This window comes from Thermobia domestica, chromosome 13 (genome assembly GCF_964235325.1).
Source record: "Thermobia domestica chromosome 13, izTheDome1.hap1.1, whole genome shotgun sequence".
Classification (NCBI taxonomy): domain Eukaryota; kingdom Metazoa; phylum Arthropoda; class Insecta; order Zygentoma; family Lepismatidae; genus Thermobia; species Thermobia domestica.
The window spans coordinates 201,658,843-201,675,213 of NC_137466.1; the positions used below are offsets into that span (position 1 = coordinate 201,658,843).

Genomic DNA, 16,371 nt, shown 5'->3' on the forward strand with positions numbered 1-16,371 from the left:
AAAGGAAGTTGTGCACCCAAGTTGGTCTGTACTTTTTGTCTTATCTTGGTGTCAGGAATCACCTCCCAAACGTTGTCGATCTTGTTTTGAAACACCCTGTATAAAGATAAATTAGGATTAGGAACTAGATTTCTGGGATTTCGGCATGTATGGCCATGCTGCCCCGTCACACATATGAGGAATGACATCCCTCAGCGATCACACTGCCTGGGGAATTGGAGAAGATGAAATGAATGGGAATGGAAGGAAGGGGTCAGGGACCATTATGCTAGGTACCATCTCGGCATTTACCTAGTGTAAATGAGCCTAAAAAAGTTGTTACACCTTTCTGACCTAGTGCCCCACCGAGAAATCGAATCCGGGACTGTTCGCACCAAAGCAAGAGATAGAGAGTTAGCGACTAAGCTCAGCGGGGCCATTATATACACAACTTACTATGGAATAATGATTCAAAGTTATATAAATATAGAATTTAGCGTTGCATTTTAACCTAAGGCTGTATAAAGACTACTTAGTGAGGTATAATGATCTTAGACTATATACAGGTAAAACATACTTTGGTGATGATACAGCATGCTATTTGAGTAATAGTCTTATGCTATATAAATATACATAGAATGGGATAATGATTTGAGGCTATGTAAGTATGGAACTTACTGCTGCATAATGATCTTAGGCTATATACAGATAAAACTTACTTTGGTAATGATACAGCATACTATTTGAGTAATAGTCTTATGCTATATAAATATACATAGAATGGAATAATGGTCTTATGCTATATAAGTATGGAACTTGCTGCTATATAATGATCTTAGGCTATATAAAGATACAACACGCTATTGATAATGATCGGAGATTATATTAACTCATAGTTGTATAATAGATTGAATTTATATACTGTATGCTAGAACTGTTGGGAGATTAGGAAGATAAGTTAAGAGTGTTAGTAGGCACCGTCTCATGGTGATATGAAACCACGTTAAAAAAAGAAAGAATTGTATTCACTGTGGATTATTATGTTCGTTTATATCAAGAATCTTAGAAAATAGAGGATCTGCCCTTACAACAAAATCTTAAAGGCATACGTCACAGTTTCGCCACACTCCTACTCTGCCCACTCCGCCCAATAAGATCGCAATGTTTTGAGCCAGCGATCGTGGCGGAAACGAAAGTAGCCTAATCAGACGATGACGAAAACGAGAGTAGCCAATCAGACTTGCCGATGCTCGATTGTATTTTGGCTTCATTAATTTAATAGGATAAAAATACTATAACATCCTTGGTTTATATAATTTTTACAGGATTATATTAAGTATCGCTTATATTGCGTAGATTTTATGTATGTGTTTATATTGATGTCATTTTCAGTGAAAATTGTATTTGGTATTAAAGTACATGTCTAGTGATATATTTTAATAATGATTTGTTTGCAGTATGGATATATCGGGTGTTGCAAAATAAGTGTTACAACTCTTGAGAGGTGATTCCTGACACTGAGACAAGAAAAAAAGTTCTCTTGAACTTTCGGCTATCGGACATAGTTTCAGATCTACAAGGTGCCGAAAGCTGGGAAAATGACTTTCGGACGCCAATAGTTCGGAAACTATCCAACATAAAGAGGGCGGGTAAAAAATTCGCTGAAGAAGTCATACCTGCTCTATTGAATTTTGCATGTTTCACAATCCTACCATGCACGCGCAAGGGATTCCCCAAAGGAACGTAGAGAGTCCCGGATAATCTACCAAGTGAAACTTGGTCTAAATGGATATGAATTGATAGGCTTTCTACCAGGTAACAATAATTCGTTTGTATTAAGTCGATATCTGGAACAAATACAAAATGGCGGACACCTTCTTGCCCGTTGTGTGTGGTTGCATAATCGCCAGATACGGATGCCGGCCAACATTGACGTTTTGCGTATTAAGTGTAGCGAATTTGTACTCAAATGTTCTAGAAAGACATCTGGAGTGTTGGTAGAGCATAACAGATGAAGCAGGGTGATTCACATGTGTGGAAACACTTAACGAAAAATGCACACATACTAAGTAAACGTGAGTTCAAATCGTCGGAAATGTAAGGATTAGCGTCAAGAACATGAAAGCCATTGCCAATTCACCAATAATATTCCCTCAAACCGATGCTATATGATATGCACGGTTGCATACCAAGAAGGATGCAACAACTAAAGCCAAGTTGAAATTGTACAATTGGACTCACTAAGAAACTGGGTAAACTAAATGAATGTCACGAGTGGGATCGCATGATCGATATTGAAACGTGGCCAATGTGTGTGTTGATATCAACATGTAGCTAATGGACAAATATCAACATGTCCCACTACTGCTGGGACACCGTCTCACGTGCGAAAACTAGGAAAATAACATTGTACATTCTGCTATTACATCTGGTGCATCTTTTGGTAGAACATAACTAGAACACGATTGTATCAATGTCCCTCTTTGTTTGGGACATTGTTCCACAGTCGACACATATGAAAAGAAATCTCTTAATCCATGGTTCAAATTGTGATAGAGCGTGAAAATAACAAACTTGTATCATGTCTCACGTCTTCTGGGACATATGACGTACTAGATATCAAAATACCTCCAGAAATATGTATTTTACACACAGTACACATGCCAAGACAAAGACGAAAATGAACCGATTTGGCACATTTAACACTACAGCTGAAACACCATACATATGGAAAGTAAAACGACATGAGAAATAGGAAGAAACGTCTTAAAGCTCTGATTGTTTATAACTGTGCAGTAGGAGTAACAAAATGAAACACACAAGCATGTCGGGACGCTGTACAAGAGCGCTTGCCAAACAAAGTGGGTATTCCTCAAAGAAATTAATACATAGAAAGTGACGCTCCTTCGAACCTCACGGCTAGAGCGCTCGCTTTTGCTCGCGTGGTCGCAGTTTCCAATCCTACTGGCAGCCCACGGCCTCAGATTCAAGACCCGAGTAGTTATTTTCCTATTTTTCGCACGTGGAACGCTGTCCCAGCAGTAGTGGGGCATGTTGACATTTGTCCATTAGCTACATGTTGATATCAACACACACATTGGCCACATTTCAATATCGATCATGCGATCCCACTCGTGACATTCATTTAGTTTACCCAGTTTCTTAGTGAGTCCAATTGTACAATTTCAACTTGGCTTTAGTTGTTGTATCCTTATTGGTATGCAACCGTGCATATCATATAGCATCGGTTTGAGGGAATATTATTGGTGAATTGGCAATGGCTTTCATGTTCTTGACGCTAATCCTTACATTTCCGACGATTTGAACTCACGTTTACTTAGTATGTGTGCATTTTTCGTTAAGTGTTTCCACACATGTGAATCACCCTGCTTCATCTGTTATGCTCTACCAACACTCCAGATGTCTTTCTAGAACATTTGAGTACAAATTCGCTACACTTAATACGCAAAACGTCAATGTTGGCCGGCAACCGTATCTGGCGATTATGCAACCACACACAACGGGCAAGAAGGTGTCCGCCATTTTGTATTTGTTCCAGATATCGACTTAATACAAACGAATTATTGTTACCTGGTAGAAAGGCTATCAATTCATATCCATTTAGACCAAGTTTCACTTGGTAGATTATCCGGGACTCTCTACGTTCCTTTGGGGAATCCCTTGCGCGTGCATGGTAGGATTGTGAAACATGCAAAATTCAATAGAGCAGGTATGACTTCTTCAGCGAATTTTTTACCCGCCCTCTTTATGTTGGATAGTTTCCGAACTATTGGCGTCCGAAAGTCATTTTCCCAGCTTTCGGCACCTTGTAGATCTGAAACTATGTCCGATAGCCGAAAGTTCAAGAGATCTTTTTTTCTTGTCTCAGTGTGAGGAGTCACCTCCCAAGAGTTGTAACACTTATTTTGCAACACCCGATATAGCTTATTTATATATGAGAATATTTATGTGCAGTTAGGCCTATCTAGTAAGCCTAACGCTATATGCAAAATTCTTGTTGAAATATCTAGTGTAGCTCCCACAAAAAATTGATACATGTAACAATGGCGCAGTCGAACAGGATTTAAAGTTACGCTTTCAAGATAACTTCTTTTGGCAATTTCGAACCTTTTGGTGTAGAGACGGGAAGAATTCAGATCTATATAGAACATTTTGAACAAATGGCGTTATCAGCTGCCTTACCAAAAGATCGAAAGATTGCTACGTTTTTAGCAGTAATGAGTGACTCCGAACAAGACTGCTGAGAAAACGCATGACGAATTAAAGAAACTAATGTTACTTCACTATGAAGTCAAGACAAATGAAATAGCGGAGGGATTTAAATTCCATCAATTAACACAATTAGAACACCAAACTTTTGCTCAATTGTCATGACGTTTGAAAAATGAAGCTGCCTATTGTAATTTTGACAGTTGTTTAGACTATTCATTACGTGATCAATTTGTATTTGGCATGAAAAATAATGCGGCAGGAAGACAGATATTAACTTCAGATTCTTGTAATTTCTAGCAGGTATAGATATAGCTACAACTGCAGAAAATACTGAGCAACACATGTCCGTATTCAATACTACAAATGAGCGCAATCAACATCCGATCTATCTCATGCAAACTAAGGAAATAAAGACGAAGGTAGGCACTCAACGCAGGTCGGTTTATTCCTCTAGTATTATTTCCTCCTCTAGAAGTTCAAGGCCAATATTGGCAGATATAGGACCTTCTGGTTAATCAAGTGGAAGTGATAGACAAATTACACGTTGCAAAAGTTGTCATCGTCTTCTTGAAAGAAATAAATGTTCAGCCTTCGGGAAACGATGCTTCAAATATAGTGGTTTACATCATTTTTTGTATGCTTGTGTATTACAGGACTTACATGGACATATCAAAGAATTAAGGATAGATGACCAAGTTTCGGAAAATAAACAAAGGTTAGAACAGCTACAGCATCAGAATGCTCAAAGTTCTTCATTTTTAGCTAAAGAACAAGTTCAAGGTTTGTACAGTCCGCAGCAAAAAAAAAAAAAAAAAAACCTGCAACATGAGCATGTAAGTTTATTGTGAAACTACGCCTAACAGCACAAGGAATCAACATAACGTCTAAGTGGCACGAATCACACCAGGAAAAACCTCGACGTCCTCAACTGCACACTTATTTTGGAGTAAAAGACTTCGTCGTTTCACAATAAACTTACATGCCCATGTTGCAGGTCTTTTGCTGCGGACTGTACCAGATGTTGACAATGGACACTATCTTTTATTAATCATTAACTGAAAATGACCTCAATATAAACGAATACTTAACATAATTCTGTAAAAGTCATATAAACGAACATAATAATCCACTGTAAATACAACTCTTTCTTCTTTTAACCTGGTTTCATATTCCCATGAGCCTGTGCCTACTAACACACTTAACATCTTCCTAATCTCCCAACAAGAACATAATAAATTCTATAGTTATATAATAATCTAAGGCTATATAAGGCTATATAAAGCTATATAAAGATAGAACTTACTAAGGAGTAATAATATAAGGCTGCATGCAAGTATAGAACTTAGAGTTGTATAATACGAGTAATCTTAAGCTGTATAAAGATAGATCATATTGTTGTATAGAGATCTTAGGCTAGAGAAGATAGAACTTACTATTGTACCTAGGTATTATGATGTTAATCTACGTAAATTAAAATAGAACTTACTGAGGTGATGATTTAAGGCTATATAAATACAGAATTCACTGTGGTATAATGATTTGAGGCTATAAAAATATAGCTCTTATTCTGTTACAATGATATTAGCTATATAAAGACAGAAGTTACAATGGTAAAAATAATTTTAGGTTATATAAAAAATAAAACTTACTGTGGTATTATGATGAGCTGGACAGCGATCACAGAGATATAGATATAGAACGAACAGAGAAAATAAGTCGATAACATGCGATCTCTTTCTTTGGCATACTGAAAAGTAATGACAATTGTACGGATTAGTGCATAATAATACATAAAATGCTTATATACTGTAGATATGCATTAATAAGTTACTGAATATTTTATATTAAAGTTAAGTAGTGAAAGAGGATCTCTGGACATCCCAACACAAGCACAATATTTTGAAAATCGAATACGGTTACACAAAATATCTTCAGACTTTGACCAAATACTGAGTTGAAGGAAAAAAGCAAATTAATTAACTCTATAGATTTGATTGGTAATTATTATAACGGATTGTGTCATTATTAGGAATATGTAAGACACTGTTAGGAGGATTGTGTCACTCTTAGAAGTGTATGTATCATAGTTAAAAATATATGTATCATTGTTAGAAGTATATGAACATTATTAGAAGTATACGTATCACTGTTAGAGGTATATGCATCATTATTAGAAGTATATGGATAATTATTAGAAGGATATGAATCATTATTAGAAGTATATGTATCATTGTTAGAAGTATATGTATAATTATTAAAAGTATAAGTATCATTTTTAGAAGTATCTGTGCCATTGTTAAAAGTGTATGTATCATTGTTAGAAGTATGTGTATTATTGTTAGAAGTATATGCATTATTAGAAGTATATGTATCATTATTAGAAGTATATATGTATCATCATTAGAAATATATGTATCAATATTAGAAATATATGTATCATTATTAGGAGCAGGGGCGGATCCAAGATATGATTAAGGGAGGGACTAAACCATATTTTACCGTTTTATCCAGTGAAAAGCAGGATTGAAGCCCATTTTATCCAGTGTATATCTGAGCGTCAAGGGGGGCTATAGCCCGTATAGCCCCCTCTTGGATCCGCCGTTGATTAGGAGTATAGGTATCATTGTTAGAAGCACATGTATCATGATTAAAATACATGTATCATTATTAGAAGTATATGCATCATTGTTAGAAGTATATGTATCATTATTAGAAGAATATATATCATTATCAAAATACATGTATCATTGTTAGAAGTATATGTATCATTGTTAGAAGTATATGTATCTCTATTAGAGGTGTATGTATCATTATTAGAAGTATATGTATCATTATTAGAAATATATTTATCATTGTTAGAAGTATATGTATCATTATTAGAAGTATATATATCATTGTTACAAATATATGTATCTTGTTAGTAGTGTATGACTTTTCGTTGTATCTGTGTCACTGTTAGAAGTATGGACCTCACTGTTAGGAGAATTATGTCAATCTTAGAAGTATGTCTGTCACTGTTAGAATGTATGTCACTGTTAGAAGATATCAAACAACGAGAGATACAATACGCTACTCATATATAGTATATAAATAAATAAATAAATAAATAAATAAATAAATTATTTCAGCTGCATAAAAACAATCAATGGCATCGGACTTTCAACGAACGATATAACTTTTTATGCATTAAAATTGAGTTTTTCTCGGAAAGTACGCATGACTATTTACCCTCAGACATCTCATTCTGTTCAGGTCGATGTGATCTATCTAGTGGTTTATGTTTCATCTTTGAACAAGTTTTATTTTCGTTGATCCCTAATAAGTAGGGCTTGGAAGCTGAAGACCTAAAAATTGCCTAAAAAGAACCTATAAAAAGACCTAAAAATATCTTTAAAAAGGACCTAAAAATTGAAAAAAGGACGTAAAAATAAGACCCAATTTAATTAGAATTACATATTTAATGAATATAATGCTCAGGAAATACAAGCTTCGGGTGGATTAACGGTCTGTTCTTCTTCCACAAACTGAAGTACAAACTAAGAAAACTTCCCCCCTCAGCCCCCTCTTGCTGGAGGACATTGTTACGCCTCCTTATCTGACTTGTGATTGTTGCAGATCTGATCTTATCAGTCCAGTCGTTGAAGAATGTCTTATCTTTTGAATTTTTTTTACTAAAGAAAAGATGTTTAAGAGGTGGTGGTAAGTCGAGTTAATGGCCAGTAAATTTATTGTCGAAAGATGAAGTGGTAAAAAAAAGACGTTAAGAACTATTAAAAGCTTAAAAAAGATCAATAAACAAAAAACACCGCAAAAGGCAAAAAGAACAAATAAAATCCACCATTTTCTGACATAGATTGACCCAAAATGAATATATATTATGTTAAGCCTCGTCTTCGGGCACTCGTAAAAAAAAGAGGATTTTCCCTCAAATTTCGGGCCCTAATAACAAGTTTCTAAAATTTTAAAGTGACATCTTTCTTACACTTGAGGACTTTCGTATTTAGTTCCCTAGTATCTAGTAAAATTTACTCTTGCTTTAGTAACCTTAGTAATAGTGAAGTGCATGGAGCCACTATCTCATTCAATCAAAAATACTGTATTTTACCATTCTATAAGCTTTGTCTTTAGTAGAATAAATCCGATTTAAACTACTCACTGAGAAAAAACATTACTTTTATTATAAAAAATCTTAACGTTCATCAATTTCGCCAACTATCACTTGGTTTCTTCAGGCATCATAAATACACAGGTAGTGCAGATTTTTGAAGTAAGAAACAGCAAAGCAATCCCTGAATGCTGATTTGCTACCATAGGCTACTACAACCGACCCCCTTTAATCACAAAACCAGAATATAAAACAAGAACAAACATCACTAATTCCCTTCCCTTCCCCCGTTTGACACTATATACGTACACTCATGTCCAAAATTACTGTCGCATGTCTATAAGTATGTTCTTGTAGGAATACAATTTGATAACGAATTCGACCAATATTTCTTATAATGTTAGTTTGTGTATAATCGGCCAAGACATGTATGTGTCAAATTTCATGTCAAAAGAACAGTAAATAAGAACAATAAAACGAAAATAAAACTTTCTTGTACATTTAGCAACGAGCAATTTTCGTATTTCTAATTCTTTTCCTATGAAATTTACCCAAAATATACATTTCCCGATTATACACATAGTATCAGTATTAAAAGTACTCTGCAAAATCATTATCAAATTATATTCTTACAAGAAGACAGTTACAGATATGTAACAATAATTTTGGACATGAGTGTACATATATAATTTATAAAATGAACTTTAGAAATAATACTTAAATATGAATACTAAATAATTAATATACAATAAATAAATAAATGATACTAAAATTTACACAAATAAATCTGTACAATTAACATATTCAATCTTGAAGGCTCTTTAATAATTTGTTTCACTGTTCATTCATTTTAAGTCCAGAGTCCCAGTTCATATCTATCAACTTCTATTTCAATAAATCTTGTTTCTTTTCATTTTCTAACATTCTCTCCTCTTGTTAATAGCACTTTTACTTCACTCCAATTAACTGAATGTCCCGTGTCTCTTAATGCTTGTAGATTGCATTTCTATTTTCCTCCAACCTAACGTCGTCCTTATGTTATTTTAATTGCTCTTTTAATCTCTTTCCCGTTTCCCCAATACAACACATATCACACTTAGGATTACTACACTGGATCACACTTCCTGCACTAACTGTTACACGTTAATAATTTTTAAATAAACGTATTTATTCAGCGAGTAGTTTAAATCAAAAATAACGTAAAATCATCGATGAATCTTTCATTTAGAAGCATGAGCGCCCTAAGGGGAGGGCAGGGTGGAGCCCGCCCGCCCCTTGGCTCACGAAAATGTATACGTAATATAGCAAACCACGTATATTAAATACAAAAATGCTAGACGTAATATAGGGCTAGCAAAAATGGAGATGGCCCCCTCTAGAAAATTTTCTTTGGGCGCTCCTGTTTAGAAGGCCTTCAGTTAGCTTATGAAAGTTCGTTTTCATTCGAAGGCTGCTAGAGACAAATAACACGACGTAACCCAGATTCACCAAGATCATACAAATTCAATTCCCACAACATACTCCATAATTGTGTAATAGATTATTGTTATGATAAGTCAAATTACAATCGTAAATGTATACACAGGATACTAATTGTAAAGACTGTTCTGAAAGAAGAATTCATAACATTATTAGCATACTTATTGCGTTTTGAATGGTCAAAACTACAGTGTTTAGGATTCTTAGTGAGGAAGCAGCAAAACGTACGGAACTTGTTATCACTTAGGATATTTTGAACAAGATTTTTAACTTGGATATTTACGTTACCTTTTCTTCAACGTCAGGTTCTCTGAAGGTAAGAAGAAATCGTTTACAATGTTCTGCTCGAAGTCTGTCTATGCTGCGAGCATCGATTGCTCTTGTTAGATAATCGTTCACTTCATCTTCTGGGTCCTTCGATTCGTGATTGTCGCCAAAACCTAGTCTGGAAAAAAAAAGTCATATAGTTTAATCACAAACCAAACCAACTTGTTTTTTTAAACAGAAGTACCACTCTCGAAAAGACGTTATAACTAGATGTTGACTGTAAATGAGTCATATGATGACACCGTTACAAAGGGTTAGTGACTTGTGATTGTCTCCAAAAGAAAGAAGAAGGTTGACGTGTTCTTCTCTTTGTAACGCAATTCGTGTCGAAAACCACCAATTTGTAATATAACTTATTTTGTCTATTTTATATAGCGTTATTTATTTCTACTGTTCTCCTATCATCCCCTATTAAATTTACATCATCAGCATATGCCATAACCTGGTGAACAGTAGAAATAAATGCAGAGATCTTATTAAACGCTTGCAGGGACATGGGTTTAGAAGTAAATGCAGAGAAAACTAAATACATGGAAGTGCGTCGGGACCGTAATACGGCAAATTGTGGAGGCGTTAAAATATTAAATAATGCTTTTGATAAAGTGGATACTTTCAAATATTTAGGATCAATATTAACAGACGAAAATCATATTCACGAAGAAATTAAATGTCGACTAAAAGCAGGGAATTCGTGTTACTATTCGGTTCAAAATCTCTTGTCGTCGCGAATTCTGTCGAGGAATTTGAAGCTTAAAATATATAAAACGATAATCATGCCTGTTGTTCTGTATGGTTGTGAAACATGGTCGCTTACTTTGAGGGAAGAACATAGACTGAAAGTATTTGAGAACAGGATCCTGAGAAGAATATTCGGACCCAAGAGGAACGAGAATGGGGAATAGCGGAAGCTTCATAACGAGGAACTACATAGTTTATACGGTTTACCCAACATTGTTAGGGTCGTCAAGTCTAGGAGGCTTAGGTGGGCAGGTCATGTAGCTAGAATGGAAGAAAGTAGAAACGCTTTCAAAGTCTTGACTGGTAGACCCATAGGAAAACGACCATTAGGAAGACCTAGGCGCAGATGGGAGGACAATATTAAGATGGATCTCGCAGAGATAGGAATACAAAGTAGAAACTGGATGCAATTAGCTAAGGATAGAAGTCAGTGGAGAGCTTTTGTGAACGCGGCACTGAACCTCCGGGTTCCATAGGCCATAGAGTTAGTTAGTTAGTTAGTTAGTTATATAGCGTTATACTATAGCCGACAGTTCGAATATTTGTAATCTAATTTACTATTTTACCAAAATTCACTTAAACACTCCATCTTGATATTACGTTTACTACAATACGTAATGAAGGGCACATTTACACCTTTTAAATAGCTTACATGTAGATTATACAAGATGGATCTTTTGGTATATTATATATCTCTCGTTGCTATGACGACTAATAACACACATCGTCAGATTGCTATGTTAACAGAACATCAAAACATCAATAATAATATCTGAAGGAAATTAATTCTATTTCTTTTTATATTTTCTTCTTTTTTTAGCTAGCTTGTGCTTTTTTATAGCACTATTATCCATAAATACAAGTAATAATATTAAAAATACATAATATTGTTATATAATGTCGCCCAAACAATAGGACTTTTTTGTTTACAATAAAAAAGAATCCTGGATCGTTAGATGTTCCATATTAATTACATAAGTTTTTGAATGATCCTCGTATATATAAAAATTATATTTCGTATAATTATATATCATATTCCTTTATATTAATATCATTTTCTTATTTATTATAATTCTCATAATTAATTTTATTTTAAATATTCATACAATTCATCGGCGCAAAGTGAAGATACATTCAAAATACGGTATAATATTTATTTTTAAGTTCTTTCGAGGCCATTAATACTTATCATAAGTCAGAAGTTAACAAACTCTATATTATTTTCTCGGGCATAACTAAGAAAATTTTGAAAAATATATTATTATGACATTCATATAATTGTTCTTTTGAACGAGAAAAGATCAAATATATTCAAACATTCAAATTATAAACGAAATATCGACAATGTTTAGAACCAAAACAAGATAATCAACATCATAACAAAAACTAACACAAATGAAGACATTATCATATTAAGAATTAATTTAAAGATTAAATGTCATTCATGTTAACTTTGGATACAACTTCAGAAGGAACCAATGTCTTAACTATTTGCATCCATTTACTTTTAGTATATTTTGAAGGACGCCATAACTTAAGTTCATCAATATTGCGTAAACCCAAAAGTTTACCAGTTTTCACACCATTAGTTCGAAAACTTTAGGATTAATTTGTTTGATACATAAATATGGCCTTATACGCTGGACTTTTACCATATTAAAAATTAGCATATTTATCAAAACTTTGATAAGCACTATTCATATTCTATATCCTTTTGTTATATTTTATGAAATTCTTATCAGGGATATTTATTTATATTATCTTCATAGAGTTCAAATTAAGTACAAATAACCAAAGAAATCATAACGATATTTACAGTGAAAAAAACAAGAATCAATTAAATACGGTTTTCTCGGATGTCGTAACTTTAGCTTAAGTTACATGACCAACGAACTCATTTAAATTGTATTGAAAGTCATAAATAAAAATACAGTCTTGCGCGTTATTTACTTCTACAGTTCTTTGTTTCCTATTTTGAGAATTTTTGCCATCTACGAAATTTCTACGAAATCCAATTCGAGTGAAATTAGATCTAATGATTACATGCTTCTTAAATGTAGTATGATTACTATTACTGTTGCTACTAAGATTAGGTTCGGTTACGATCACTATCACTGTTGCTACTAGGATTAAGTTCGGTTACCTTACTGGTAAAATTAGGTTCAGTTCTCATCCGTTTGTCTGGTGTCGAAATGTCGTGTCTCCTAACAGGGCTGTACTTATTTTTTCCACAATATTCACGGTAATTTGCCCTACCACGGTTTCTGTTGCATGAAGTCTTCCTCTGGTCATCTGATGTGTCTCTGAACTGCTTCTTAGAAATAGCCTCATCACTGTCAGGCGGATAATTTTTTTCTGACTTCTTTCCTTTTCTGCCAACCCATTCTTCTCTTCGCCGATCGTTTTGACTTCCATTTCTGTACTTCGCCCTCTTTCCTCGGAACTTATCTCTATGCTTGCGATCATGTTTATCGTCACTGCCTTCTAGGGTTAGCCTCGCAACATTATCAGAAGTAAGTTTTTTGCTTTCATTTGCTTCAAGGATTTGCAAAACAGGAACGGAATCAACTGTTGTCACTGTTTGTCTGTGAACTATCACTGGATGGAATATTGAGACTAATTCCAGAGTCGTATTGATTGTCTTGGGAACAACCATCGTTCTTTACATTCTCGTTATCTTGATCCATTACACTCTGCTCTTGACTCATTTGACCAAACTGTTGTGATAACAGTTGATAATTACGGTCCATATGTTATGACAGATTTTGTAATAACTGTGTCGTATGCCCAAACTGTTGCCTGATAAAGTCAGCTAGGTCTGATAATGTATTTATTTCTATATTACCACTTGCTTCATGTGTATTTTCACTCCCATTAACACTCTTTTTAATATTTCTGTAAATTTTTCTTCCACTTCTTAGCAAGGTATATTCCGTGTTGATGGATTTGATAAAACTGCTACGTAATCTTACAAGGCAGGGTACCTCGGTGTAACACGCCGATTTTGATAAGATTGCACAGACATACAGATCATCAAAAAAGAAGCGACACGTATTTTTTTATATCGGCCAACAAGCGTATTGAAAGGGTCAAATAGGGACATAAAAATGGGGTCAAAATGAGATTTTATGCAATATAGCGAGAACGAGAAGAGATATCGGAAAAGGTGAAATGTACGAAATACTACCCATAGTTGACGCAAGCCATTGAGGTAGAACTTACCCATGTGAAGAAAGCAGAACATCCGGAAATGGACCAATCACGTTTACAACATTGTCATAATGTGCTACAGAAATGAGTAAAGAGGGTGGCAAGGAGCAGGAAGAAAGAAAACACGAAAATGTAAAATACGTGTTTTTGCTTTGAGTTCATACGTCACCCGTTTGCGAAAGGGACGCAGATTCAGCTCAGTGCACGAAGATTCATCTCTACACGCAAGAAGGATGCAAACGCCGTTCGTATAGGCAGCCAGCAAGACAGTACTGCACAGCGGGTTGCATATAAGATCAAAACCTCAAGTTGAGTGGTAGAAACGACTAATAGATGAAGGAATACGAGGTCAGATGACGTAGCACATTATGACAAGTGCAGGTACTGTAAGGAAAGAAAGAGCAAGTTGACGTTGTACACACAATCAGTTTTAACAGTGAGAGTATTGGACGCGGCGTATGCAATACGAGCTGGTTTGAGTATACAAAGTTGCCAAACGCGAGGTGTAGAGCCAGCAAAGTGTATGTGCATTTGTGTCTTTCACAGGTACTATTCTCAACAAGACAAGCAAGGCGACGTTCAACTGCTTGTGAGACCTAGTGGTGAACATTGGACAGTGTGGTAGCTGGAGTGGTATTTGATTGTTGTGTAACTGGTGGTGTGTGCTTGTGCGTATTTGTGCGTGTGTAACAAAATTCAGGTGAGGTGTAAGTGGGCTTGTGACGTTTGTGGTCGCAAGATGGTCTATGTGAATCCCCTGAATGTGGTGGATATGCTAGTGGAGGCATATCAGGCAACACAATATGTCCGGACACCACGAACGGTAACGGAAATGGAGCTCAAGGACTATATTTTTAACATCCTAGAAAGTTTCAAGACGAATGGGCACATGTATGTTGAGATTGAAGAAGACCTATTATGCAGCAATAGATCAGACATCCCAAGTATGGCAAGTGAAGATGAGATGGATGAGTGGGATGGCCCAACGACCTCCAACGTACATACAACTGGAGTCAAGAGCAGAGATATTGTGGACATGGGATACAAGCGGAAGGCAGTATCGTTTTGGAAACGAGGGAAGAAGAGAAAGATGTCCTGGAAATCTGTACAGAAACACTTCAAGCGTGTCAAATGCAGAACAGATCTATATAGATGGGAGAAACAGATCACAGAAGGTGGAACCAAACTTGAAAAGCTAAACGTGATAGACCGAACTGTGTATGAAAACTTTGCGACAGCAAAACAGCGGCATTTAATTGTCCATGACACAGACTTGCAACGTTGGGCGTTAGAAGCAAACCAAACAACAGCCGTTGCTAATTTCAAAGCTTCGAAGAAATGGTTATGGCGCTTTAAAACACGTCACGGTATCGTCTCACGCAAAGTTACAAAATTTGTAACACATAGCATTACAGCGAAGGCCACACAAGTGCACGAAAGCGCTAAAACCTTCCTCCAAAATGTACAATCACTCATTACTGCTCATGGCGAGGATAACGTATATAACACAGATCAGAGTGGCTTTGCTTTAGAATTTCACACTGGACGCTCTCTGGCTTTGCGAGGCGAGAAGCATATTACAGCAACAATGCAATCTCTACCTGCCATCACACATAGCTACACAATACAGCCTGTTATATCTGCCAGTGAAGATTGCTGTCGCCCATGCTCATAGTCTTGAAAGAACTTCATGGTACGTTTGGGCCACGGATTCAGCAAACAATGTTCCGCCCACAAAACTTATATATTTGTGCATCATCATCTGGGAAAGTGACAAAACAGATCGTTAAGACGTGGTTCCAATCAGTGTTCCTTCCACAAGTCAATGAGCAAACGGTACTGTTAGTCGACTCGTGGACGGGTTATGATCAATCCGACTTGGCAACAATAATGCCACAGGACAAGCAGTGCAACATTATGACGATACCTACACACACAACTGGGTTAATACAACCTCTGGATGTGTATGGTTTCAGAATTTGGAAGAACTTCGTACGCAAAGTATCTGATGCGGTACGCCTTCAGCAACTCAACATCAATCTATACAGCAGAGACAATATACTGAAACTTCAATCCCTTGTGCATAATCAACTTTCATCTCCACGGTACATACATCTATTCCAATACGCATGGTTTTGTTCTGGATATCTTTCATCACGACCAGATTATTTTCCAAATCCAGTGGAGTTTTGTTTTCATCAGTTGATGTCATTGGTCTGCGAAGAAGCAGAGTGCCAGAACCCATCCATCATCAAGTGTTCGTGGTGCAAATACTGTTTTTGTTTGGACGATTTCTTCCT

The 16,371-nt window shown here is 35.7% G+C and overlaps 1 protein-coding gene across 1 annotated transcript in view; it reads right to left on the reverse strand.

Annotated features, from left to right (window-relative positions):
- The window catches only part of LOC145668954 (adenylate cyclase type 5), a gene marked incomplete in the record, with an annotated part of 459,372 nt that overhangs the window by 55,394 nt on the left and 387,607 nt on the right, over window positions 1–16,371 (reverse strand). The window contains 2 exon segments of the mRNA XM_081737245.1: window positions 5,862–5,959; window positions 10,085–10,241. Coding sequence (XP_081593371.1) covers window positions 5,862–5,959; window positions 10,085–10,241 — 255 coding nt within the window.